At 41.4% G+C, this 27584-nt stretch overlaps 1 protein-coding gene across 1 annotated transcript in view; it reads left to right on the forward strand.

The window, feature by feature from the left end:
- hivep1 (HIVEP zinc finger 1) overlaps positions 1 to 22322 on the forward strand; it is a 113306-nt gene extending 90984 nt beyond the window's left edge. Inside the window, exons 4-9 of the mRNA XM_063011964.1 lie at positions 842 to 6516; positions 8053 to 8177; positions 8262 to 8437; positions 9354 to 9455; positions 19054 to 19589; positions 20605 to 22322. Coding sequence (XP_062868034.1) covers positions 842 to 6516; positions 8053 to 8177; positions 8262 to 8437; positions 9354 to 9455; positions 19054 to 19589; positions 20605 to 21738 — 7748 coding nt within the window. The 3' untranslated portion in view covers positions 21739 to 22322. The remainder of the gene's footprint in view (positions 1 to 841; positions 6517 to 8052; positions 8178 to 8261; positions 8438 to 9353; positions 9456 to 19053; positions 19590 to 20604) is intronic.
- The last annotated feature ends 5262 nt before the right edge of the window (positions 22323 to 27584 follow it).

A 27584-nucleotide genomic window follows, 5' to 3' on the forward strand; every position in this document is an offset into this window, starting at 1 on the left:
AAGCACTTTGTAGTTCTACAATTACTGACTGTAGTCCATCTGTTTCTCTACATACTTTTTTAGCCTGCTTTCACCCTGTTCTTCAATGGTCAGGACCACCACAGAGCAGGTATTATTTAGGTGGTGGATGATTCTCAGCACTGCAGTGACACTGACATGGTGGTGGTGTGTTAGTGTGTGTTGTGCTGGTATGAGTGGATCAGACACAGCAGCGCTGCCGGAGTTTTTAAATACCGTGTCCACTCACTGTCCACTCTATCAGACACTCCTACCTAGTTGGTCCACCTTGTAGATGTAAAGTCAGAGACGATCGCTCATCTATTGCTGCTGTTTGAGTTGGTCATCTTCTAGACCTTCATCAGTGGTCACAGGACGCTGCCCACAGGCTGTTGTTGGCTGGATGTTTTTGGTTGGTGGACTATTCTCAGTTCAGCAGGGACAGTGAGGTGTTTAAAAACTCCATCAGCATTGCTGTGTCTTATCCACTCATACCAGCACAACACACACTAACACACCACCACCATGTCATTGTCAGTGCAGTGCTGAGAATGATCCACCACCTAAATAATATCTGCTCTGTGGTGGTCCTGTGGGGGTCCTGACCATTGAAGAACAGCATGAAATTGGGCTAACAAAGCATGCAAAGAAACAGATGGACTACAGTCAGTAACTGTAGAACTACAAAGTGCTTCTATATGGTAAGTGGAGCTGATAAAATGGACTTTGTGTAGAGACAAGGAGTGGTTTTAATGTTATGGCTGATCGTGTACATTGTAACATTGTGTTACTGATGGTAACTGTAATTTCCAGGTCGTTTAATTAATATACTTTTTTTCAACAGGTACTGGCAGAAATTCTGATAGCATCAAAGGATTGAAGAGAAAGAAAGTTGCAGCTGAAAACCAGCTGAAGAAGATACCCAAATCTCCGATCAAGAAGCAGTCACAAACTAAGAAATCGATTTCCCCACAAAGCTCTGCTTCATCCAAGGACGCCTCACCTGGCTGCCCAACACACAGTTCTTCCAATTCAGTGCATGATTTTAAAAATGTTCAGAAAGAGGCACAGGCAGACAAGACAGTAAACGCTGACAAAAATGATGTAACTACCTTAGAGCCAGAGACTCTTGTCCAACAAAAGAATGCAGAACTAACCTGTGTTAAAGAGTCAGAACAGCAAAGTTGGATGGAAAAATTTAGCAACAAAAGCACATCTTCCTCTCACACAGCTGCTTCTCTTGAAGTTCTTCTCAAAGCTATGGAGCCAGACTTCAACACTCTGACAGACAAAAAGAACTGCAACCCAATTGGTCAGCTTGTTAAATCCATCTCAGTTCCTGCTTCCCAGACAGAGATGTCCATGGCTATGCCAGCAGTTAATTTCAGTCCTCAGTCTGAACCTGCATTAAAGCACCCAAATAATGCAGTTAAACAACCATTCTACAGTAGTGCATTACTGCAGTCCTCACAGAAGCAGCAGGCTAAGACGGTCGATTACCAGCAGGAAAAGCCAGGCCTTCAAAAGAGCTACAGTGCTGGTCCATCGTTAAATTTGACCTATGCTCCAGTTCCTTTTGGGTCCAGTGGCCTGCCTCAGAGTCAGCCACCTGTAGTGCAGACATGCCAGTCCCTCTCTGCGACTGTTCCCAATTCCATCCAGGTTCCAGTCACGCCAGGGTTTAACCCTGTGCAGGTGGCGACAGTTGTCAGTTTTGGAATTAATCAAATGGGTGATGGCTCGGTCAAAGACCAGAAACCAAAAAAACAAGGAAAGTATGTTTGTGAGTACTGCAGCAGAGCATGTGCAAAGCCAAGTGTGTTGCTAAAGCACATTCGGTCCCACACAGGAGAAAGACCATATCCTTGTATTACATGTGGTTTTTCATTCAAGACAAAAAGCAATCTTTATAAGCATAAAAAGTCTCATGCCCACGCAATCAAACTAGGGCTTATATCAAAAGACTTTGGAAGTGGTTCTCTCTCTCAGGAGTCTGACAAAGGCCTTAGCGCTCATTCAGATGTTGAATGTAGTGCTGAGAGTGATGAGGATGTTAGTACAGTCGAGCTGGACCCAGACTCCTCACAAAGTAGCCTGACTGCTTTATCGGAGAGCAGCTTGCAGAGTTCAGGCACAGCGCAAGGCAGCCAAGTGGAGGCAGAACAGCCTATAATATTTGAAAATCTTAAATCTATTGCTGGTCAGAAGGGCTGTGAGCCCAAAGTTATTGCTGCTCTTCCTAAAGTGGTTGTTTACCCTGTGAGTGTTTCACCACTGCGAGCAGACAGTCCAAGAGTTACTGATTCTACACCAGAGCACGCGACAGCACAAAGACCGAGAGACTTTCAGTCAGCAAGTCTACGATCCAACATTTCTGTCCTGTCTTCACTGAAAGAGGTTGATTGCTTTAGTCCCTTACATGATTCCATAAGTGAAGATGAAAATCAGCAGTGTAAATCTCCAACGGGAAGCGGACACGCACAGCTTCAAAGACAACAAGCCACCGACTACTCCCAGCAGCCTCAGGGCAAATGTCTGCTTAGCCCCCGAAGTCTGGGAAGCACCGATTCTGGTTACTTTTCACGGTCTGAAAGTGCAGATCAGGCTATGAGCCCCCCAAGTCCCTTGGTTAAGATTACTCCACCAGCAGAATGCAACATAAAAATTCCACAAGCTTTGTCCTCCCCAGTAATGGCCACTGTCATGCATGCAGCACCTGCTGGAAAACCCAATGTTTTCTCAGGACAGATGCGTCCTCCACTGGAGACAAAGGCTCTTTCTCTTGAGGAGCGCATCACCAAGTTAATATCGGACAATGAGGCTGTTGTTGATGCCAAGCAACTCGATAGTGTCAAACCGAGACGTACGTCCCTTTCCAGAAGAGGTAGCATAGATTCCCCCAAATCATATATATTCAAAGATTCTTTTCAGTTTGATTTAAAACCAGTAGTAAAAAGATCTAGTTCCAATTCTGACATACCAAAAACTCCCTTTACACCGACTGATAAATCCAAACCAATATTTCTTCTCTCTGTACCACCTCAATATCCAACTATTGATTGTTTACCAATTACAAGAAGCAATTCAATGCCAACAACACCTGGCCAGTCGGCTGTTTTACCTAACGCTACCCCTCAACCTCACCCCTTACGAATCAGCCATTCATTTGATGATAAAATAGGTTCTCTAAATGATGATGTCTTCTCTTCAGCACCTTCAACACCAAATCAAGTTCATCGAACTTTAGTCAGGCAGAAAGCAATTGAGGATTTTTCTACAAATGATGGCCATGTTCTTCTTTCAGTTCATTCCATGGATGAAGGTCATCGTGGACCAAACATAACCCAAGAGATCCGAAGTAAGTCATTTGATCATGCTCCGGAAAGAACCCGAAAGCCCCAAACAGGCAAAGGAACGTATGAATGTGAGACCTGTCATAATCATTATAGAAAACTCGAAAACTTTGAAAATCACAAGAAGTTTTTTTGCTCTGAATTGCATGGTCCAAAGAAAAAGTCTTTACCTGTCAGAGATACTGAGCCAGATGTGTTTGTACATGGAATACAACAACCTGTTTTAAGCAGAAGTTCAGTTTTTTCAAATACTGTGGAACAACCAATGATAAGGAAAAGAAGAAAAATGAAAAGTGTAGGCGATGATGATGAACAGTCTCCAACCGAAACGACTCCTCCTTGTTCAAAGAGTTTTGATTCATGCCAAATGACCATGGGTTTTTCAGGGGATTTCAATTCCCAGCACACATACACTTCTACTAATCCTGCTGTCGTTGGTCAAATGCAGCTAATTGCAAGAGGCAGTGAAGAGGCAAGACTGTCTCCAATACGAGAGAATCCGATCTGTACGACTAGTAAAGATAAAACAGAACTGCAGAGACAGGGAAGTGGTACCTCAGTCATCCGTCACACTAACTCTCTCAGTCGGCCAAACTCTTTTGAAATAAGTGAATCTCTTGAACGATCATGTTCAGTTGATTCTGTAGAAAAAAAGGACACTAATGGCTCTATGAAAACCAATGTTGAAGGTATAATGAGTTCCTCATTAAAAAGTTACAATGAAAAAATGTCAACACCGAAATGTGCCAACCAAGTGTTGGCCAGAAATGAAAAACAATCTTTGTTAGATGCAAGTGACAACTCTCCACATACCCACTTAAAGTTGGTCCGTCAAAACAATATTCAAGTTCCTGAAATCCTTGTCACGGAGGAACCGGATAGAGAGCATGACAATCAAGTCAGTGAACCAACAGAAAAGCTTTCAGAGACATTTAACTGGCCACAGAGAAGTGAGAGCTTGTCTAAACTACCAACTGAAAAACTGCCACCAAAAAAGAAACGAATAAGACTGGCTCAAATGGAACACTCTTCAGGGGAGTCCAGCTTTGAGTCGAGCCTCTCTCGTAGCCTCAGTCGAGACAGTAGTTTATCAAGGTGCTCCAGTGTTTCAGCCTCATTTGACAGAGATGATCCTCCTCGATCAGAAAGTCCATCTAGGGTGGAAATCAATAGGAAACCACCAGAGGTTCAAGGGCTACCTGTAGTCAGCAACACCCTAGGAGTTCCAGGAATAATGAGACGGGCTGCCTCGGAGCAAATAACTTATACTCAACCATCTGTTGAGATTTCTTCTGATTACCGGAGCAAATCCTTTGACTACAGTAACATCTCACCCAGCAGGTCTTTGTCACCAGTGTTAACTTCATTGCCAAAAACTACCTTGAGTTCTCCAACCCCCCAGGTTCCCCTTATTGAACGAAGAAGAGGGCCACTAGTACGTCAGATGTCTTTAAAGATTGGACCAGAAACGCAACAACTATCAGGAAAATCATCAGTCTCACTCCAAAGAGGCCAACCCACTAATGCTTTTTCATTATCCCAATATAGACCACAAAATGTAAATAAGCATGGACTTGTTCAGCCTTTTGTCTTACATTCAGTGGAATCATCTTCACAGAAGAATGACCAAATGGTTCAATGTGTCAACCTTGGTTGCCAAACCCAGAAACCCGAAGTTCACGGTCTTCCTCACCCATGGCACCAGACCACAAGACTTGTCAAATGTCAGGAGTCACAATCTATGGTTTCTGTTTTGCATGGTCAAGCAGACACTCATAAGCCTGCAGATACAGAAAATATGAAAAACTTGGTACCTAAATACCAACTGGAGTGCCCAGTGTTAAAAACAGGGCAAGCATATGATTTCACGGGTGTACAGGGTGCACAAATTACAGTGCCTGTTCTTACAATACCAATTGCGAATGAGATTAATGTTTCAAAGTTAAGTGATAAAATACAGAATGTTTATGTAACCCAACCAAGTCACCAGACTGTCCCTAAAGCCTCGGTGGTTTTACCTGATGATCAAGTTGACACAACCTGTCAGTTGTCAGAAACTACCGCTGTTCCACAGATTTTAATTACACATGAACATACACTGCCTCCCTCAACAGTGGCTTCCAATGTAAATTTTACTGAAGTCAACACTGATCCGAAAACCAAACCAGACAGGCAACACGGAAGACGACTTGGTTCAGTTGGCATTCAGATGAATATCACAGCCCTTAGCCAGAATCATATTGCTGAAAGCCAAAATAAATCATCCCTTGGTTCCTTACACTGCACTCAAAAGCTGCCATTAGCAAACCTTTGTCCACAGCAAGAGCCCACTGCCTCAAGTAAACGTATGCTTTCTCCTGCCAACAGCCTAGATATTGCCATGGAGAAGACACAGAAGCGGGCTAAGGATGAACACGGTGCCGCATGTCTAACAGATGGTCGATCACTTAACTACCTGAATTCGAAGATGTCAGAGTTAACTAGACAGCGGAAGTTAATGCTTGTTCGGCAGGTTTGCACCACTGAACCGACAGACAGTCCAATAGAAACAGATGCTCCCGAGCAACTGCCAGAAAGCACAGAAGCTGGAAAAGACGGTCAGATAGTAAATTCTAACACAACAATATGTGAGGACACTGAACGAGATATGGAGAGTAGGTCACCTACCACCACATCACACACAGTGCTGGCATTAAGCATGAATCTTTCTCTGGTAAAGCAAAGTCAATCAGGACATGAAAACTCTACGCTGAGGTCGCAGGAAAAGCCAGATGAGCATCGATGGTCTTCAGTTAAATCACATGGCAGGCCTTCAACCTTTCAGGGACAAGTGAAATTATCATCTTCTGTTTCGGTTGTCAGCACACGAGACAGCCATCGTCTGTCTTTTCCAAGTCTGAAAACGGCTACAACCTTTACCTGGTGTTTCCTCATGAAAAGGAAACCCCTACACATTCAGCAAACAGATCAGAGAATTTCTGCGTACTCTACCTGGATAGTGAGACCCAACAATCCAAATCCACTGGGCCTTCCCACGAAAGTGGTCATGTCTCTTTTTGACTCCAAACAGACCTCCAAGAAAATACTCTACACTCAAGCTATAACAACAAGCCTAAAATCTGATATACTGACTTACTCTGGCAAATTGAAAGACATCTTGCCAAAGGTATATGTTTTTCCACCAATCTATCTTACATTTACTTTGACTTTTATTTTGATTGCAGACAGGATAAATCTGAGATAGTTCATGTTTTATCTGCTCAACTTTATTTCATTTATTAATAAACATTCATTCCTGCATTTCAGGCCTGCAACACATTCCAAAAAAAGTTAGAACAGTAAAGCATTTACCACTTTGTAATGTTGCTATTCCCTTTCATCACACTTAAAAGACGCTTTGGCACTGATGATACCAAGTGATTTAGTGTTTCAGCTTTTATTTTGTCTCATTCTTCCTGCAGACACGTCTTAAGATGTGCAACAGTATGAGGTCCTCGTTATCGCATTTTTCCTTTCAAAATTCTCTATTGGGGACAGGTCAGGACTGCAGGCAGGCCAGTCCAGTACTTGTACCCTTTTCTTCTGCACCCATGTTTTTGTAATGTGTGCAGCATGTGGTTTTGCATAGTCTTGTTGAAAAATGCATGGACGTCCCTGGAAAATATGACTCCTTGAAGGCAGCATATGTTGCTCTAAGATCTCAGTGTACTTTTCTGCATTAATGCTGCCATCACAGAAGTGTCGATTACCTTTGCCAAGGGCACTGACACAGCCCCATACCATGACAGACCCTGGCTTTTGGACTTGTTGCTGATAACAGTCTGGATGGTCCTTTTCATCTTTGGTCCGGAGCACACAGTGTCCTAGATGCCTCTGAGCCCAGAGAAGTCGACGCCGCTTCTGGACATGGTTAACATGAGGCTTCTTTTTTGCACAGTAAAGTTTTAAGTTCCCTTTGTGCATGTAACTCTGTATTGTAGTGCTTGACAAAGGTTTGCCAAAATAATCCCTCACCCATGTGGTTATATCAGCTATTGTTGAGTAGCGGTTCTTGATGCAGTGCCGTCTGAGGGATCGAAGATCACGGTGTTCAGCTTAAGCTTGCACCCTTGGCCTTTACGTACTAAAATTCCTCTTAATTTCTTGAATCGTTTAATGATATTATGCACTGTAGAGGGAGAAATATGCAAATCCCTTCCAATCTTTTTTATTTTTTGAGGTTCATTGTTTTAAAACATTTCAATCATTTTCTCACACATTTGTTGACAAACTGGAGATCCTCTGATCATCTTTGCTCATCAAAGACTCAGCCTTTCCTGGATGCTGCTTTTGTACCAAACCATGATTACAATCACCTGTTGACGTCACGTGTTTAAAATCGCATCATTATTTAGTTTTTCCACCTCATTACTAGCCCTAAATTGCCCCCGTCCAAACCTTTTTTGGAATGTGTTGCAGGCCTGAAATGCAGGAATGAAGGTTTAATAATAAATGAAATGAAGTTGAGCAGATAAAACATGAAATATCTCAGGTTCAAACTGTCTGCAATTAAATAAAAGTCAATGTAAGGAACACTGTGTTTTTATTTTATTTGCATTTTCCATACTGTCCCAACTTTTTTTGATTTGGGGTTGTACTTCATAATGCTTTTAGTAGCAAAATGTAATTTGTAATAAACTGATTTTTTTTTATCATGTTTTAGCTCATAACCAAACAAAAAAATGTGTCAACTGAGAATGGTGGCAAAACGAAATCAGAGAATCAGTCAAGTCATGAGTCAGACACGTCGAAAGCAGAGCCTCGCCGGGTGAAGATATTTGATGGAGGGTCGGTTTTCCTACTTATGATCTATTGTCCCAAATTTACAAAGGTATTGTTATAAATGGTGTAATGTAGATTTTTTCTTTGTAGGTACAAATCAAATGAGGAATATGTGTATGTGAGGGGGCGCGGAAGAGGAAAATACATCTGTGAAGAATGTGGAATCCGCTGTAAAAAGCCAAGCATGCTGCGCAAACATATTCGCACACATTCTGATGTCCGTCCCTATCACTGTGCACAATGCAATTTCTCATTCAAAACTAAAGGTGGGTGCACTTTGGTTTGCTTGCACACAACACAGTATTACCTTTAATCTGATATTTGCTCATTGTGTCTCAGACGTTTACTTTATGAATATCTACAGTGAAGTTAAGAATAATGTGAGAAATAATAACACTGTTATTTGCAAACTGTTCCCATGATTTTTGGAAGCCTGCACTTCTCAAAAAAGGCCTAGATGATTCATATTAGTCATAGTTATCAACCCACGCTTTACTGCAGAGATGCATGTAGTGCAAAACAGCCCACATTTCTTTAAAAACTTCTTTAACAGTTAATAATCTGTAAAATAGTCCCATCTCTCATTTTCACAATGCAGTAGGAAAAAAGGAAGGAAGGACGTCTCTCCGAACTTGATAAAAAAAAATAGTCAATCTTTATTACAAGAAGCAGTAGCAAGATACATGGATGGAACTCGGGTACAGCGGAGCTGGACTGAACATTTAGTGACTGAAGAACACAGCATATATACATTTGAAAATACAGCCTACCATTTAAGCGCTTCCTGTGAAGGATGTGTATTACCAAAAGGAGTGCAGACAAGATAGAACTGTCACCTCTGTTCTAATTGATCTAATTGTCTTTAATCACTTTCATGTCTAGGCCAGTTCCCTCTGTCTGTGATGGTTGTTGATCACTCATTATAATGATCCCTTTAAGTTGGTTAGAACTTGTGAGAGCTGTCTCTGCTCTTCCTGTTTTCCTTTTTCATCTGCTAAATAAGCCAGATGGTCTCCCCAACGTTTGGGGAGAGACACCCTGGTTTAGACTTTGATTATGATAATAATGCCATTGAGTGCAGCTAGGTAAAACCAGTCACAATTGGGTTCATACTGTAATTCTTACACTGTCTATGTACACTTTATAACATAGTTGACCCTGTCTCTTTCCACATTTACACAGGAAACCTTACAAAGCACATGAAATCCAAGGCACATAGTAAGAAGTGTTTGGAGCTGGGAGTTGCAGTTGGAGTTATTGAGGACCAGGATACAGAAGACTCAGGTAACCCTAATGAAAGAAATATCAGAAATAAGAATTTATAATGTGTTGACATTATACAAGAAAATCCGAGAACCAAAAAACAAAACAGGTCTGGCATAAACTAAAAGCTCAGTAACAGTGTTTACACATTAAGCATCACCATGAGTTTAAGCAAAGGGAAAAAAATCAACACCTCTTAGCCAGAATAGTTTGATGCTGATTACATAGACAAAAAAAGAAAAAAGCATCCTTCTCGATTTACTGTTGACAATGTCATCTTATTAAATAAAAATAAAAAAAACATGCCACAAACGTGACCAGATAAATGATTTAAACTGCTGTATGTACATTTTGGACACAGCTGATTTTTCAAAAATACATTTAGAGAACTCCAACGTATGATCACTGAGTTACAGAAAAGGTTCTCTAAAATCCTTTAATGTTATGGCTGATTGGTGTATGTATATTTACCAAATAAAGGCTTTCTTCTACCTTAATTTTTATTGGTCTGTCTACCTACCCTGGGTGCTTGGAATTACTCCCACTCTTGCCCCATGCACAGCCTTTTTAGTTCATACAGTAATGACATTCAAGAGGGTTAAAATATTCACACTACAGAAAGAAAGCAAAAAGGAGTTACATTTATTAAACAAAAGACTTTACTGTTTTGTCACCACAATACGTTTACACCGGTGGCTTAAAACTTCACACAAATGGATAAACCTGTCTAAATAAATGGGACTATTAACAGGCCATTATAGGATGACACAGCCCATGTATACTTACCAGTCCTGATCAATGCCATGGTTATGGTGTAATTAAAAGATTCTAAATTCAGCTGCTTCCCTTGTTAGCTCTTGGCAGATGTGGGCGGCATAAATGGCTTTTAGTGAGGGAAATTGCAATTTCTAATTTTAGAGAAGGTTTCACTGGTCTCAGTCTCTAAAAGCGTATTTGTTTTTCTACAATTCCCATTTCCAGAAAAGTTGGGACATTTTATAATACGCAATAAAAAGAAGTTTTTTTTTTTTGTTGTTTTTTCGAATCCCTTTTTCTTCCACTTTTGCGCATCCAATTTCTACCCATCAATCATCCTCTCACTAATGCTGCTCCCTGCTGCTGATTGGGGAGGATGAGGCTGCTCCACGCCCCCTGAAACGTGCACAGCAATCGAACATCTTATCACCCACACTTGACAAGCGCTGTGGGGTACAGCACTGTGCGCGGAGGGCCACACCCCCTACCGCACTCCTTCCCCATATCTGTGCAGGCGCCACCAACCAGCCAGCAAAGGTCGTAATCGCACTAGTCTGAGAGAGAGTCCCCATCCGGCTTTAGTCCCGCCCCTTATCTGAACAACAGGCCAATCGTTGTTCATGTAGCCACTCGGCCTCAGCCGGCAAGGCAGAGCCGAAATTCAATACCATGTATTTGAGATCTCAGCTCTGGTGAACAGCGTGTGTTTTACCGCTGCAACACCTGAGCGGCCTTAAAGAGACTTTTTAAAAATTTGGGACCCTAATTGTTCCAGTTTTGCAAGTGTAATTTTTCTCCATACTCGTTTGATACGAGACTTCAGCTTCTCAGTCCGTGTTAGCCGCTGTCTAATTCTCCTCTTCATACTGCACCATACATTTTCAACAGGAGACTGATCTAGACTGCATGCAGGCCAGTCAAGCGCATTCTGTGTCTACAAAAACACACTGTTATAACATTACAGAATAAGGCCTGGAATTGTCTTGCTGATAATAATAATCATGGACTTTCCATGAAAAGTATGGATGAACCTCCATACCATGACCTTTTATTGACAAGATTCTGGATGGTCCTTTTAATAGTAGGCACAGGGGAACATTCATTTTTCCAGACACAAGCCGAACCATGGACGACAGCACACATTTCCACTGCTCTTTGACCATCTGAGATGAGCTTGAAAGTGTTTCTGTATTTAATTAATTAGTTTGAGATTGCATTTATTGATGCAGCAGTGGACTGTGTTACGTGTCAATGGGTTTCTAAAGAACTCCTGAGCCCATGTCAGTATATTTATCACAGTAGCATGATAGTCTCTCATGCACTGCTGTCTGAGAGCTCAAAGGTCACGAACATTTAACAGTGGTTTCCCGCTTTGCCCTACACAGACTGAGATGTTTTTAGAATTCGTAAATCTTTTCACAATATTACAAACAGTAGATGGTAAAATAAAAAAAGTATTTGAAGTGTTGCAATGAGAAATGTTCTTTTTCCCTGATTGGCAATTGTCTCCTGAGGTTGTGCACAAAGTGTTGAGGCACAAAGACTGAATCTTCGGTGGATTCTCCTTTTTTTACCCATTCATGATTCCCTCACCTGTTACCAAGTCACCTACTTATTGTAGAAAACTGTAACTTCAATATTCTATAAATGTTTCACTCTTATTTTGCCTCTGTCCCAACTTTTTGGAATGTGTTGCAGGCATCAAATAAATAATAAATGTGTTTTTATTTACAAAATAATGAAGTTGATCAGCAGTCTTTCTATTTTTTTCAGTTTTGTTGTATTATTACAAGGCTGTATTTGTATCGATATTGACAATCCCTATATAAAACCAGCAGAATTTCACAATTACATTTATACTGCTTTGTTTTCATTGCTAAATAAATAACACAGCAAAAGAAAAACATAACCACTACTTACCTTAGCTTCTCTTCACATTCAAATATATATCTATGTTTTGTTCCATTAGCAATGTAATTCACTAGTTTGTAAATGTGTGTATTTCTTGGTGGTCATTTTGAGTGTATACAACAATACAAAACCATCTTTGTCCAGATATTTTTAGCTTGTTTTTCCCAGTTGAAAAGTGAAACTCAATTTCATTTATAAAAGCCATCATTAAATTAAGTACCACTGCTTAATTTGATTTAATGAATACACTGTGACACAGTGGATAACGCTGTAGCATTACAGCAAGAAGGGCCTGGGTTTGATTCTGGGTCCTTTCTGTGTGGAGTTGAGTTCAAAGACGTGCAGTCAGGCCAATTAGAGCTACTAAATTTGCCCTGTGTGTTTGTGTGTGTGTGTCCTGTGATGGACTGGCAACCAGGATGTTTCCTGCCTTTTTCCCAATGAATTCGACCCACTGTGACCCTGAATGGGACACAGTGTTGGTAAAACAAACAGTGAATGAATGGATGGATTAATGAATGATTTGATGAATCATTAAAGTTTCACCTAAAACTGAATTTGGAAGCTTTGATTGGCATATAAATTCGACCCTTTATGGTGTATAAAGTTTAACCCTTGGAGCCAAGTGTATATGTGCCAGCAATGTTCCACCTGTGGCAAATCTGCCATTTGAATCACAGTGAACCATTTTTACAAATAATTCCTAACTAAAGCTGAAAGAGGTAAAGGAATGCATCTTTGCCAGAGAAAAGAATATTCCAAAGAACAATTCATTTGAACAGAGTCATTTTGTGAGTTGTTTGTTTGATTGACGGTCACATATTTTATAGCCAGGTGTAAAAAGATGGAGAGGCTAGATTTGCTGTATATTTCAGTTCCTGGGAGAGTTTTGGAGGCACAAATATATTTAAATGACACTATAAAATACAAACAACGTACCCTACATATTTTTCTGCAATGTAGTTTTTTTTTTCCTGTTGGAAATGTTCGGAGACTTTTGGAGACCAATATGGATTCTCTTTACTCAAACTTTAGTAACTCTAGAATTAGAAGCTAAACTTTTGGTGTGGTGATAGTTACAACTTTTACCTCAGAAATTGAATGTTGATATGGCATTGAAGACCTGCACTCCTAAATTTGACTCACTGAAACTGGATTTCCAAAAGAGCTTACATTTTTTGTTACATTTTTAATTATTATTTAAGCATGGTAAAATATCATCGGCCTCAGCGTTTTTTCTGATAGTTTAAGGGGTTTTCTGTAACAATAAACTATACATTCTTGAGGATATTCTGCTAGCACACCAGCACCGAGATTCTGAACTTCTCGGTTTGAAACTCGGTGTTGCCACCAGTAGGCTGGATGCCAGCTAGCAGGCATACTTGGCAGTTCCTGCAGGGAGGGATGACCAGAATATGTGGGTGGGGTTTTTAAACACCGTGTAAGGACCCTGATTGGCGGATTGAGGCACCTGTGCAGAGTGCATGGGTGGAGAAGGGTTCCGTTAGGGGCTGCGTGCGGGTCGGAGGAGGCGTGAGCAGCTATCGGGGATCCCCAGCAGCGGAAGACAAACTGACTACACTAAATTGGGAGAAAATGGGAGAAAAATGCATATACAGTAGACCATTAAGTTATGAACGGTTTACCATACGAACATTTTGGGTAGCGAACGATCTTTTTCAACTTAACGCACAAACGAATTCTGGATTACGAAACGAAATTCGCGAAACACGTGACGTCAGAAAGTTAACTCTGACCGCCTCTCTCTCTCTCTCTCTCTCTCCCTCTCTCTCTCTCTCTCTCTCTCTCTCTCTCTCTCTCTCTCTCTCTATATATATATATATATATATATATATATATATATATATATACAGTGTATCACAAAAGTGAGTACACCCCTCACATTTCTGCAAATATTTCATTATATCTTTTCATGGGACAACACTATAGACATGAAACTTGGATATAACTTAGAGTAGTCAGTGTACAGCTTGTATAGCAGTGTAGATTTACTGTACTCTGAAAATAACTCAACACACAGCCATTAATGTCTAAATAGCTGGCAACATAAGTGAGTACACCCCACAGTGAACATGTCCAAATTGTGCCCAAATGTGTCGTTGTCCCTCCCTGGTGTCATGTGTCAAGGTCCCAGGTGTAAATGGGGAGCAGGGCTGTTAAATTTGGTGTTTTGGGTACAATTCTCTCATACTGGCCACTGGATATTCAACATGGCACCTCATGGCAAAGAACTCTCTGAGGATGTGAGAAATAGAATTGTTGCTCTCCACAAAGATGGCCTGGGCTATAAGAAGATTGCTAACACCCTGAAACTGAGCTACAGCATGGTGGCCAAGGTCATACAGCGGTTTTCCAGGACAGGTTCCACTCGGAACAGGCTTCGCCAGGGTCGACCAAAGAAGTTGAGTCCACGTGTTCGGCGTCATATCCAGAGGTTGGCTTTAAAAAATAGACACATGAGTGCTGCCAGCATTGCTGCAGAGGTTGAAGACGTGGGAGGTCAGCCTGTCAGTGCTCAGACCATACGCCGCACACTGCATCAACTCGGTCTGCATGGTCGTCATCCCAGAAGGAAGCTGACGCACAAGAAAGCCCGCAAACAGTTTGCTGAAGACAAGCAGTCCAAGAACATGGATTACTGGAATGCCCTGTGGTCTGACGAGACCAAGATAAACTTGTTTGGCTCAGATGGTGTCCAGCATGTGTGGCGGCGCCCTGGTGAGAAGTACCAAGACAACTGTATCTTGCCTACAGTCAAGCATGGTGGTGGTAGCATCATGGTCTTGGGCTGCATGAGTGTTTCTGGCACTGGGGAGCTGCGGTTCATTGAGGGAAACATGAATTCCAACATGTACTGTGACATTCTGAAACAGAGCATGATCCCCTCCCTTAGAAAACTGGGCCTCATGGCAGTTTTCCAACAGCATAACGACCCCAAACACAACCTCCAAGATGACAACTGCCTTGCTGAGGAAGCTGAAGGTAAAGGTGATGGACTAAACCCAATTGAGCACCTGTGGCGCATCCTCAAGTGGAAGGTGGAGGAGTTCAAGGTGTCTAACATCCACCAGCTCCGTGATGTCATCATGGAGGAGTGGAAGAGGATTCCAGTAGCAACCTGTGCAGCTCTGGTGAATTCCATGCCCAGGAGGGTTAAGGCAGTGCTGGATAATAATGGTGGTCACACAAAATATTGACACTTTGGGCACAATTTGGACATGTTCACTGTGGGGTGTACTCACTTATGTTGCCAGCTATTTAGACATTAATGGCTGTGTGTTGAGTTATTTTCAGAAGACAGTAAATCTACACTGCTATACAAGTTGTACACTGACTACTCTAAGTTATATCCAAGTTTCATGTCTATAGTGTTGTCCCATGAAAAGATATAATGAAATATTTGCAGAAATGTGAGGGGTGTACTCACTTTTGTGATACACTGTATATACAGTGGGGAAAATAAGTATTTGATCCCCTGCTGATTTTGTAAGTTTACCCCCTTACAAAGACTTGAACAGTCTATAATTTTTATGGAAGGTTTATTTTAACAGAGAGAGACAGAATATCAACAAAAAATCCAGAAAAAAAACATTAAATAAAGGTTATAAATTAATTTGTATTTAATTAAGGGAAATAAGTATTTGATCCCCTACCAACCAGCAAGAATTCTGACCCCCACAGACCCATGTGGCCCATGAGGCACACAAATTAGTCCTGTCCCTGTTTAAAAGACAGCTGTCACAGAATCAGTTTCTTCCATTCAAATCACTCGACCACCATGGGCAAGACCAAAGAGCTATCAAAGGACGTCAGGGACAAGATTGTAGACCTGCACAAGGCTGGAATGGGCTACAAGACCATCAGCAAGAAGCTTGGTGAGAAAGAGACCACTGTTGGCGCGATAATTCGAAAATGGAAGAAATACAAGATCATAGCCAATCGCCCTTGCTCTGGAGCTCCATGCAAGATCTCACCTGGTGGGGTAAGAATGATTCTGAGAAAGGTGAAGTCAGTCCAGAATTACATGGGAGGAGCTTGTCAATGATCTCAAGGGAGCTGGGAGCACAGTCACCAAGAAAACCATTAGTAACACACTTCGCCGTAATGGATTGAGATCCTGCAGTGCCCGCAAAGTCCCTCTGCTCAAGAAGGCTCATGTACAGGCCCGTCTGAAGTTTGCCAATGAACACCTGAATGATTCAGAGAAAGCTTGGGAGAATGTGATATGGTCAGATGAGACCAAAATTGAGCTCTTTGGCATCAACTCCACTCGCCGTGTTTGGAGGCAGAGAAATGCCCAGTGGGGATGGTGTTCTTGGGGTCATATCCAGCATTTCTCTGCTCCCAGCTCCCTTGAGATCATTGACAAGCTCCTCCCGTGTAATTCTAGACTGACCTCACCTTTCTCAGAATCATTCTTACTCCACGAGGTGAGATCTTGCATGGTGCTCCAGAGCGAGGGCGATTGACTGTGATCTTGTATTTCTTCCATTTTCGAATTATCGCGCCAACAGTGGTCTCTTTCTCACCAAGCTTCTTGCTGATGGTCTTGTAGCCCATTCCAGCCTTGTGCAGGTCTACAATCTTGTCCCTGACATCCTTTGATAGCTCTTTGGTCGTCTTGCCCATGGTGGTCGAGAGATTTGAATGGAAGAAACTGATTCTGTGACAGGTGTCTTTTATACAGGGACAGGACTAATTTGTGTGCCTCATGGGCACATAACCGGTCTGTGGGGGTCAGAATTCTTGCTGGTTGGTAGGGGATCAAATACTTATTTCCCTTAATTAAATACAAATTAATTTATAACTTTTATTTAATGTTTTTTTTCTGGATTTTTTATTGATATTCTGTCTCTCTCTGTTAAAATAAACCTTTCATAAAAATTATAGACTGTTCAAGTCTTTGTAAGGGGATCAAATACTTATTTTCCCCACTGTATATACAGTGTATCACAAAAGTGAGTACACCCCTCACATTTCTGCAGATATTTAAGTATATCTTTTCATGGGACAACACTGACAAAATGACACTTTGACACAATGAAAAGTAGTCTGTGTGCAGCTTATATAACAGTGTAAATTTATTCTTCCCTCAAAATAACTCAATATACAGCCATTAATGTCTAAACCACCGGCAACAAAAGTGAGTACACCCCTTAGTGAAAGTTCCTGAAGTGTCAATATTTTGTGTGGCCACCATTATTTCCCAGAACTGCCTTAACTCTCCTGGGCATGGAGTTTACCAGAGCTTCACAGGTTGCCACTGGAATGCTTTTCCACTCCTCCATGACGACATCACGGAGCTGGCGGATATTCGAGACTTTGCGCTCCTCCACCTTCCGCTTGAGGATGCCCCAAAGATGTTCTATTGGGTTTAGGTCTGGAGACATGCTTGGCCAGTCCATCACCTTTACCCTCAGCCTCTTCAATAAAGCAGTGGTCGTCTTAGAGGTGTGTTTGGGGTCATTATCATGCTGGAACACTGCCCTGCGACCCAGTTTCCGGAGGGAGGGGATCATGCTCTGCTTCAGTATTTCACAGTACATATTGGAGTTCATGTGTCCCTCAATGAAATGTAACTCCCCAACACCTGCTGCACTCATGCAGCCCCAGACCATGGCATTCCCACCACCATGCTTGACTGTAGGCATGACACACTTATCTTTGTACTCCTCACCTGATTGCCGCCACACATGCTTGAGACCATCTGAACCAAACAAATTAATCTTGGTCTCATCAGACCATAGGACATGGTTCCAGTAATCCATGTCCTTTGTTGACATGTCTTCAGCAAACTGTTTGCGGGCTTTCTTGTGTAGAGACTTCAGAAGAGGCTTCCTTCTGGGGTGACGGCCATGCAGACCAATATGATGTAGTGTGCGGCGTATGGTCTGAGCACTGACAGGCTGACCCCCCACCTTTTCAATCTCTGCAGCAATGCTGACAGCACTCCTGCGCCTATCTTTCAAAGACAGCAGTTGGATGTGACGCTGAGCACGTGCACTCAGCTTCTTTGGACGACCGACGCGAGGTCTGTTCTGAGTGGACCCTGCTCTTTTAAAACGCTGGATGATCTTGGCCACTGTGCTGCAGCTCAGTTTCAGGGTGTTGGCAATCTTCTTGTAGCGCAACAATTCATCTTTTAAGATCCTCAGAGAGTTCTTTGCCATGAGGTGCCATGTTGGAACTTTCAGTGACCAGTATGAGAGAGTGTGAGAGCTGTACTACTAAATTGAACACACCTGCTCCCTATGCACACCTGAGACCTAGTAACACTAACGAGTCACATGACATTTTGGAGGGAAAATGACAAGCAGTGCTCAATTTGGACATTTAGGGGTGTAGTCTCTTAGGGGTGTACTCACTTTTGTTGCCGGTGGTTTAGACATTAATGGCTGTATATTGAGTTATTTTGAGGGAAGAATAAATTTACACTGTTATATAAGCTGCACACAGACTACTTTTCATTGTGTCAAAGTGTCATTTTGTCAGTGTTGTCCCATGAAAAGATATACTTAAATATCTGCAGAAATGTGAGGGGTGTACTCACTTTTGTGATACACTGTATATATAAATTCTATATTAAAATGTCCCCAAAGAATGTGCAGAGAAAGCGTTTTTTGTTGCTGTATAATTACTTCTGCCGGTAGCTGTCACTGTGCATCAGGCAGAGATAGATTGTGACATTGCTGTTTAAAAATGTATGCTTTTAGTGTGAGTAGTTGCAATGAATTGAAAGCTTTGTTTATGCTGCTCTATAGTCATTGCACTCAAACATGAGGTTTGTTTAGCTGTAAAACTGATGATAAGATTTAGCATTTGTTTTCATTAAGGACTTAATAAAATAGTGTTACAGTATAATCCTTTGAGGCTTCTCAAAACTAGTGTGTCGTTGTGTACCTTTTCTCATAATCCCATTAACAATTCTCAGGAGGTGATCATGGAAGAACCAGCTGTGCAGATCGACAAGACTCAGATGCCGACGACTCAGATGGCCCTGATGAAGAGGATAATGATGGTGAAGAGGAAGATGAAGAGGACAGCCAAGCGGAATCAGGACTCTCTGCAACACCTTCTGTCTCTGCTAGCCCACAGCATCTCCCTTCTAGCCAGGCTGATCCCGTTCCAAGCTCCTTGCTTGCTCAGATGTCCATCAGCCCAAATCCTCACACAGCTCCTGTTTCTCAAACACTAAAAATGAAGTCAGACATCAAGTCTGTGGCCATAACCAGCTTTGCTTCAATTGTCAGACAGATGTCAGCCTCCACTTTTTGTTCCAGTCCTGGCCCCAGCTCCTCATCCTTTGCCTCATACCAAGTTCAGAACTCAGAATTGTATTCTTCTGACACTGAGTCTGTACACATGATGAGCCCAGTCTCACCCTGTAGGCAAATGTCAATTGACTATCCTGACACTGATGTGCCCCCTAGTCCTCCTGTGCTGGGCACAGGTTCCAAGCTTGGGCAGGTGAGATTTTTGTTCTTTTTAATGCTGTCTTTTTTTTATTTTACTTGCCCTTTTCCTACTTCCTTTTCAAACAAATATTTAACTCCATGTCTGCATAAAGATTAAAATTAAACATTTTTAAAACACACACTGATCAACGATAACATTAAAACCACCTCTTTGTTTCTACACACATTGTCCATTTTATCGGCTTCACTTACCATATAGAAGCACTTTGTAGTTCTACAATTACTAACTGTAGTCCATCTGTTTCTCTGCATGCTTTGTTAGCCTCCTTTCATGCTGTTCTTCAATGATCAGGACTCTCCCAGGACCGCTACAGAGTAGGTATTATTTGGGTGGTGGTGGTGGTGTGTTAGTGTGTGTTGTGCTGGAATGAGTGAATAAGACACAGCAGCACTGATGGAGTTTTTAAACACCTCACTGTCCCTGCTGGACTGAGAATAGTCCACTAACCAAAAATATATCCAGCCAACAGCGCCCCTTGTGTAGCGTCCTGTGACCACTGATGAAGATCTCAAAATGACCAACTCAAACAGCAGCAATAGATGAGCGATCGTCTCTGACTTTACATCTATAAGGTGGACCAACCAGGTAGGAGTGTCTAATAGAGTGGACAGTAAGTGGACACAGTATTTATAAACTCCAGCAGTGCTGCTGTGTCTGATCCACTCATACCAGCACAACACACACTAACACACCACCACCATGTCATTGTCACTGCAGTGCTGAGAATGATTCACCACCTAAATAATACCTACTCTGTAGTGGTCCTGTGGGGGTCCTTACCATTGAAATCAGGGTGAAAGCAGGCTAAAAAAAGTATGTAGAGAAACAGATGAACTACAGTCAGTAATTGCAGAACTACAAAGTGCTTCTATATGGTAAGTTAGGCTGATAAAATGGACAGTGAGTGTAGAAACGAGGTGGTTTTAATGTTATGGTTGATCAGTTTATAAGTGTGAAATATATGCAAAAAATATGCATATGACAATATGTAACAATTGTTTTACAGGGCAAATCAACAATCAGTGATTCACAGCCAACAAATGAGTCTAACTTCAATGTTGACCGAGGAACTCAGACCACCTCAGACCTCAGATCTTTACACGTTCCAGTCCCAGGTCTGGAACATCAATCAGCTGGAGCAACCACTCACTTATTTAGCCACCTTCCCCTACATTCCCAGCAACCTACTCGCTCCCCTCACAACATGGTTCCAGTAGGTGGCATTCAATTGGTGCCTGCTGGCTTGGCTGCCTATTCTACTTTTGTGCCCATTCAGGCAGGGCCTGTCCAGCTTACTATTCCAGCTGTTAGTGTTATCCACCGACAGGCGAACAGCACCCTTTCTGGCCCCAACACCCCAACCCAGCCAGAGGGCTCCCTTTGTCAGCCAATGATGGTTCAGGAACCTGTCAGTAATGTCCTACCCTGTTTTCCCCTGGGCCAGGTGGCAGGACTTCAGACCCTCGGCACTCCCCAGACCACACTGCAGCCTGTGGGTGTTGAGACATTGAGCGTGGTGGGTCTGGCAAACTCTGCTCAGCTGATGCCACAGCAAAGTCTGGCACTGAATGCTACTTTGGGTGTGCAGGTTTTGGCAGCCAGTCCCACGCCTCAAAGCAGCACTGCCTCCCCTGGTCATATCCCCAGTCTGCAGATTCTTAACATTGCCTTACCTGCTCTTATACCCTCCCTTAGCCCTTTGTCTGCTCTCAGCCCACTCCCTTTGAAAACAGACAAACCCTGCAGTCCGGAGGGGGTCACCACAGCTCCCTTACCCTCCCAAGTAGCAGAGTCCTCCCCAACTTCTTCTCCCTCAAGTAGCTTCCCCACTGGCTGGCCCACAGCAGCAACACCTGTAGCAGTAGTTCCCATAGCTATAAAGCCCCTAGTGGAAATGACCTCGCCAAGCAAACCCTCTGGCAGTGGAGAGGATAAAGGACTAAGCACAGAAAAGGCAAAGTCAACTCCACAACCACAGCCCTTGTCTGCTGAAGGAGTGCTGGAGGGGACCCAAAAGGGGCCATCAGTGGTGGCTGGTAATGCAAGACTGCCACAACAACTCATAACCAAGCAACAACTAACTGATGACTTTAATGATGCCTCCAGCGATGATGAAGATAGACTCGTCATTGCTACCTGAGAGTCCTTGATGGAAACTCGATACTCTTACATCGTTCTCTTGACCTCTCTCTCTTCATTACTTTCTCTCTTTTTGTAAAGTGTTGTAACTTTGTAAAAGTGATAACAGTTAAGGGGCTGGGAAGTTTGTCAGCCAACTGTAAAGCACATTATCTGACATTCATAATTGTATGTGCAATCAAAAATGATGACCAATTATTTTATTTTTTACTTATCGTCAGCGCCAGACAGTTTTTTTTTTCTTTTGTACATGTTGTATAGAAATTTGTGCCTTTTTGGTATTGTTTAGAAATCTGTAAATATTTTCTTTATATCTATAGTCATTGCCTATGCTTAAATAGCCTAAAAGAATGGAAGATAAATTTAAATGAATGATTGAACTCATTTTATTTTGAAATGGTTGTCAATCGTGAACCTGCGTTAAATAATTATTGTTGTACTGACATAAAAACATTTCTATGGATTTTGGGCAAGTGTTTCAGTGTACAGATGTGTTCAATTATTTATTATATTCCATTTAGTGCCAGTTAATTGCTGTAAATCCATGACTGTGTAAAATGGTGGCTTTACATTTATGTATCTACACAATCAAATGTATAAGTAAAATTGTTTACAGATGTACTTCTAATGTCTAATGTCTTATTTTATTAAAGGTTGGGGTAGTCAAAAAATTATTTACAATATTTAATCATTTATCTTTAGAACATTCTTATAAAAAGTGTGCCCTAAATGTTTCTTGAGGGGAAGTGAACGACACCTTATCAGCTCATTTACTGACCGATTGTTTTACTTAGGTGTTGGACATTTGCCTAGCTCCAAAAACAGTGCCATTTTGCCATGGCATACAGTTGCAATCTAAATTATTAGCAAAATGTACAAACTTTTTTAAATTGCTGATTGCAATAAGTCAGTGAAACAATAACAATTGAAATAGTCAAGTCAAATGTATTTATATAGCGCTTTTTATAATGGACACTGTCTCAAAGCAACTTTACAGAATCCAGGAACAACAGACCAAAAACCCCTGTTAAGCAAGCCGAGGGCGACAGTGGCAAGGAAAAACTCCCTTAACATTACAGGAAGAAACCTTGAGAGAAACCAGACTCAGCAGGGAACCCCATCCTCCTTGGGTGGCCTGGAGGATAATTTAAATAAATAGGATTTACACAAATCATACAAACAGAAATTAAATTGAACTGAAAGTTATAATAGCTCAACACAATAACTTTAACCAGTGGTTTCTCCAAATTTCACACAAAATGGCACTTAATGACTAGTGCAATCTAAGTATTATTCAACCCCTTCATGGTAAACATCTTCCTTTTGCTGTTATGACCTGCTGCAAACGTGATGTATAGTCAGAGCATGTGGCATTGTTCATGAGGAACTGCTGTTAGAAGGTCCAATAATGCCTAAGCTTCAGCTTCCTCACAGGAGGCATGACATTTTCTCTTAGGTTTACTTGATTATAAATTAAATTCATCTCGCCCTACACACACTACAGGTTTCCAGTGCCAGAGGAAGCAGAGCAGCCACAGAGCATCAATGAGCCATCACCAAGCTTCACTATAAACAGGGTGTTGTTTTCAGCACATGCTTTATTCTTCCTCCTCCAGACATACAACCAGTTCTGTTTCATCATTCCACAGAAGAGAATCCCAAAACATCTTTGGCTTTTTTATATTGTTTTGAGCTTATTGTGTTTTTGAGTCAGTAGAGGTCTATGTATTGCAGGTCTTTTGGAGTCGTGATTTTTTGGTCACCTACCTCTTCAAGAATCTGGTGGCAGCCGGTGATAGCTTCCTCTTTCTGCCATATCCAGGTAGTGTAACCAGTGCTCCTTCAACTTCGAATTAGCTAACTATGCTTCCAACTGTATTTCTAGTAACATTCAGTGCCTTTTTGTATCCTTTTTTTTTTGTTATGCAAGGCAATTATCTCTTTTGACATAGCCATATTTCTAACATGTGATCAAATATTACAGTTCATAAACCCTTAGTCAGAACAGGCAATCAATGTGTTTTATCTCAGGTAAAGCCTGCTGCAAATAATGAAGCCCTTGATTAGTTGCATCAGGCGTTCTTGAGACAACACCTGCTTTGCAAATGTGTGCTCTTATGAGGGATTCTATTAAGTGGGTTGAATTTGGAGAAACCATTTGCTATATTAGTTTTATTAGTGTTATTATTATTTTGTTTTTGTTTGATTAGTTTATTGCATACAACTAAGATTGTAAAGTTTGCTAATAAAACTAATTTAGAGTGGGATTATGATAATTTTGATTCTATAGTTTTCTGTAACTGCACTTGTGGAATGAAACACCATTTATCCAAAAGATATTCCCTCACTTTGTGTTTTAATGGTGGTAAAGAGCACTTTCTAATCTGCCAAAGTCTAATTCGTCAGTCCAAAGGTGTTTAACTGGGTTAAGATCTAATGACTGTAGAGACCATAGCTGATAATTAATACCAAGTGTATACTTTCATATGTCAAATGTCAAATTGTTCAGTGCCTTCCAAATATCTATAATATTTATCAGTCAAAATAGGTTGGTTTGGATTGATTAATACACCCAGAGTAGCACAGTGATGAAAACTGTGGGTGTACCACAGAGCAAGGGTTTTCCCATCAACTCTCAAAAAACATGCACATGGTTTACTAGCTGCTCTAAATTACCCCTCTGTATAAGTAAATACATAATAGATCTGGTGTCCCGTGATTGCTCAGTTCCCTGTCCAGGGGGAATTTCTGCTTTGCACTCTTTATTATAGGTTACAGCCTGACCAGCCAGGACCCAGCCAGAATTACGTAATTTGTTAAAAAATTAATGATTGTTTTACATTCTTATTTACCTAAAGCCCAGTACACAGGCACCACCGTTACAGAATGTGTGTTTTTGGCTCCAAACTTTGACTTATGTCACAAATCTAAATGTTCAGTATGTTCATATAGCACTTTTTACAATAGACATTGTCTCAAAGCAACTTTACAAAATCCAGGACCAACAGATACAAAAACCCCTGTTCAGCAAGCCGAGGGCGACAGTGACAAGGAAAAACTCCCTTAAAATTACAGGAAGAAACTTTAAGAGGAACCAGACTCAGCAAGGCCCATCCTTCTATTTAATTTCTCCCCGTTTACCTCTCTGTTACCTCTCTGTATCTTACTGAGGATACATGAAGGTTGAAGGTCTTCAGTAAATCTTGCTAAAACCACTTGCTGCTGCCCATGTCCAAGTGTCCTAATTCCAAACTGTTGCTACTAGCTTATAGCTTCCACAAGTGGCGTATAAGAGTTACTGCAGCTTAGGGGCTGAGGACACACTGTACAGAACATGCAGAGCAAAGTACCAAGCGGGTGGAGAGCATGTTGCCTGGATACCAGACAGAATCACTGTGAGTGGGCGAGATACTCTAAAATGCCACTGAAAACTCGGGTTCTTTTAGAACATTTAGCATAGCATCTTGGTCAAAAACAAATAGTTCAAGACTAGACAAAGATCAACTCTAAAGTAAAAACTAAGTCTTTAATAAATACTGCATATTACACAACACGTTTCTTTCCTCCTAGGCTGGCTAAAATAATACTAGAATAACTTTTGTAATTCTTTGTATTCTCGTAACTTTTGTTATTCTTGTCTCCTAATTCATGGCATCAGCCTCATGTTGACCCACAGTAACCCAACCCTGAAATACATCATTTTCAGCATTTATTTACTGTACAAGCTACCTCTTGGCTATATACACTGATCAGCCATAAAATAAAAACCACCTCCTTGTTTCTACACTTACTGTCCATTTTATCAGCTCCACTTACCATATAGAAGCACTTTGTCGTGCTAGAATTACTGACTGTAGTCCATCTGTTTCTCTGCATGCTTTGTTAGCCCCTTTTCAAGCTGTTCTTCAATGGTCAGGACTCTCCCAGGACCACTACAGAGTAGGTATTATTTAGGTGGTGGCTCATTCTCAGCACTGCAGTGACACTGACATGGTGGTGGTGTGTTAGTGTGTGTTGTGCTGGTATGAGTGGATAAGACACAGCAGCGCTGTGGATGGAGTTTTTAAACACCTCACTGTCACTGCTGGACTGACAATAGTCCACCAACCAAAAATATCCAGCCAACAGCACCCCGTGGGCAGCGTCCTGTGACCACTGATGAAGGTCTAGAAGATGACCAACTCAAACAGCAGCAATAGATGAGCAATCGTCTCTGACTTTACATCTACAAGGTGGACCAACTAGGTAGGAGTGTCTAATAGAGTGGACAGTGAGTGGACACGGTATTTAAAAACTCCAGCAGCGCTGCTGTGTCTGATCCACTCATACCAGCACAACACACACTAACACACCATAGGGTGAAGGCAGGCTAAAAAGGTATGTAGAGAAATAGATGGACTACAGTCAGTAATTGTAGAACAAAGTGCTCCTATATGGTAAGTGGAGCTGATTAAATGGACAGTTGCTGATCGGTAAGTAAGCCTTAAATGATGAGAGTCCCTGACAGGAAAAGATTAATGAAAATTTTCACTAGTATTGCTGAACTGACTGTACCTGCAGACATACCCATTCTAGCCTGAGGACAGAGTGCAAATCCAGCCTAATGCATACCTTTATAATCACTTTTGTGCTGCATATCTAGACATACAATTACTTCTTTATTTCACTGTCATGCCTTGTGAATATGTAGAAGAAATTAATTACATTTTGATGGACAAATTATTAACTGTATTCCAGCCTTGAGACTAACAATTGTAAAGTTGTTTATTCAAATTTCACTTCTGCAAACCTTTACTACTGAGACCTTGAGCAAGACCTGGACCTATATTCTAATCTCTATTCTAGTCATCTCTTTTGGTGTACCTTGCTCTCCAATTATCTCTTCTCTCCTTTGTTTTGTCTTATGCTGTCTTCTCATCTCCCTCCCAGGTCTCTCATCTTCAATATTTTTCAATATTTTTCTCACTCACCTCCATGTCACCTGCTCTTAATGCCCTGTCAGCATCCTCATACTTTCTCTCTCCTTCTCTCTCATCTGAAAGAAATATTAGCACTAAACAATTGATATTTTATACATGAAGTATTGACCCTATCTGATCTGACTGGCAGTTATTAAATCATAAAACAATGACTCATCCCTTGTACTCCTTTAATCTATGTACTACTGTACCATAGCATCTGACTAGTACCCACTTTTCTTTTTTTCTGAGACTACCCACAAACTGGCGAATGTTTCTGCAACCCATCCTCTTGCTCATAATGGCTGGCTGTGAATGAAAGCAGACCTTAAAAAAAATAAAAAAATAAAACTACTTCCAATTTAATCAAACAACACTGATATAAGCAAATACAACTACACAGGATACTATACAAATATAGCTACTACTGTCTACTACGTTACACATGCATCACTGCAATGACTAACACTGTGATGTGGGTTTTCTAACAAATACACCGATTGGCCATAACAATTAAACCACCTCCTTGTTTCTACACTTACAGCTCCACTCACCATATAGAAGCAATTACTGACTGTAGTCCATCTATTTCTCTACATACTTTTTTAGCCTGCTTTCACCCTGTTCATCAATGGTCAGGACCCCATAGGACCACCACAGAGCAGGTATTATTTAAGTGGTGGATCATTCTCAGCACTGCAGTGACAATGAAATTGTGGTGGTGTGTTAGTGTGTTTTGTGCTGGTATGAGTGGATCTGCTGCTGTTTGAGTTGATCATCTTCTAGTCCTTCATCAGTGGTCACTGGATGCTGTTGGCTGGATATATGTTTGGTTGGTGGACTATTCTCAGTCCAGCAGTGACAGTGAGGTGTTTAAAAACTCCATCAG

Source organism: Trichomycterus rosablanca, chromosome 2 (assembly GCF_030014385.1).
Source record: "Trichomycterus rosablanca isolate fTriRos1 chromosome 2, fTriRos1.hap1, whole genome shotgun sequence".
NCBI lineage: Eukaryota > Metazoa > Chordata > Actinopteri > Siluriformes > Trichomycteridae > Trichomycterus > Trichomycterus rosablanca.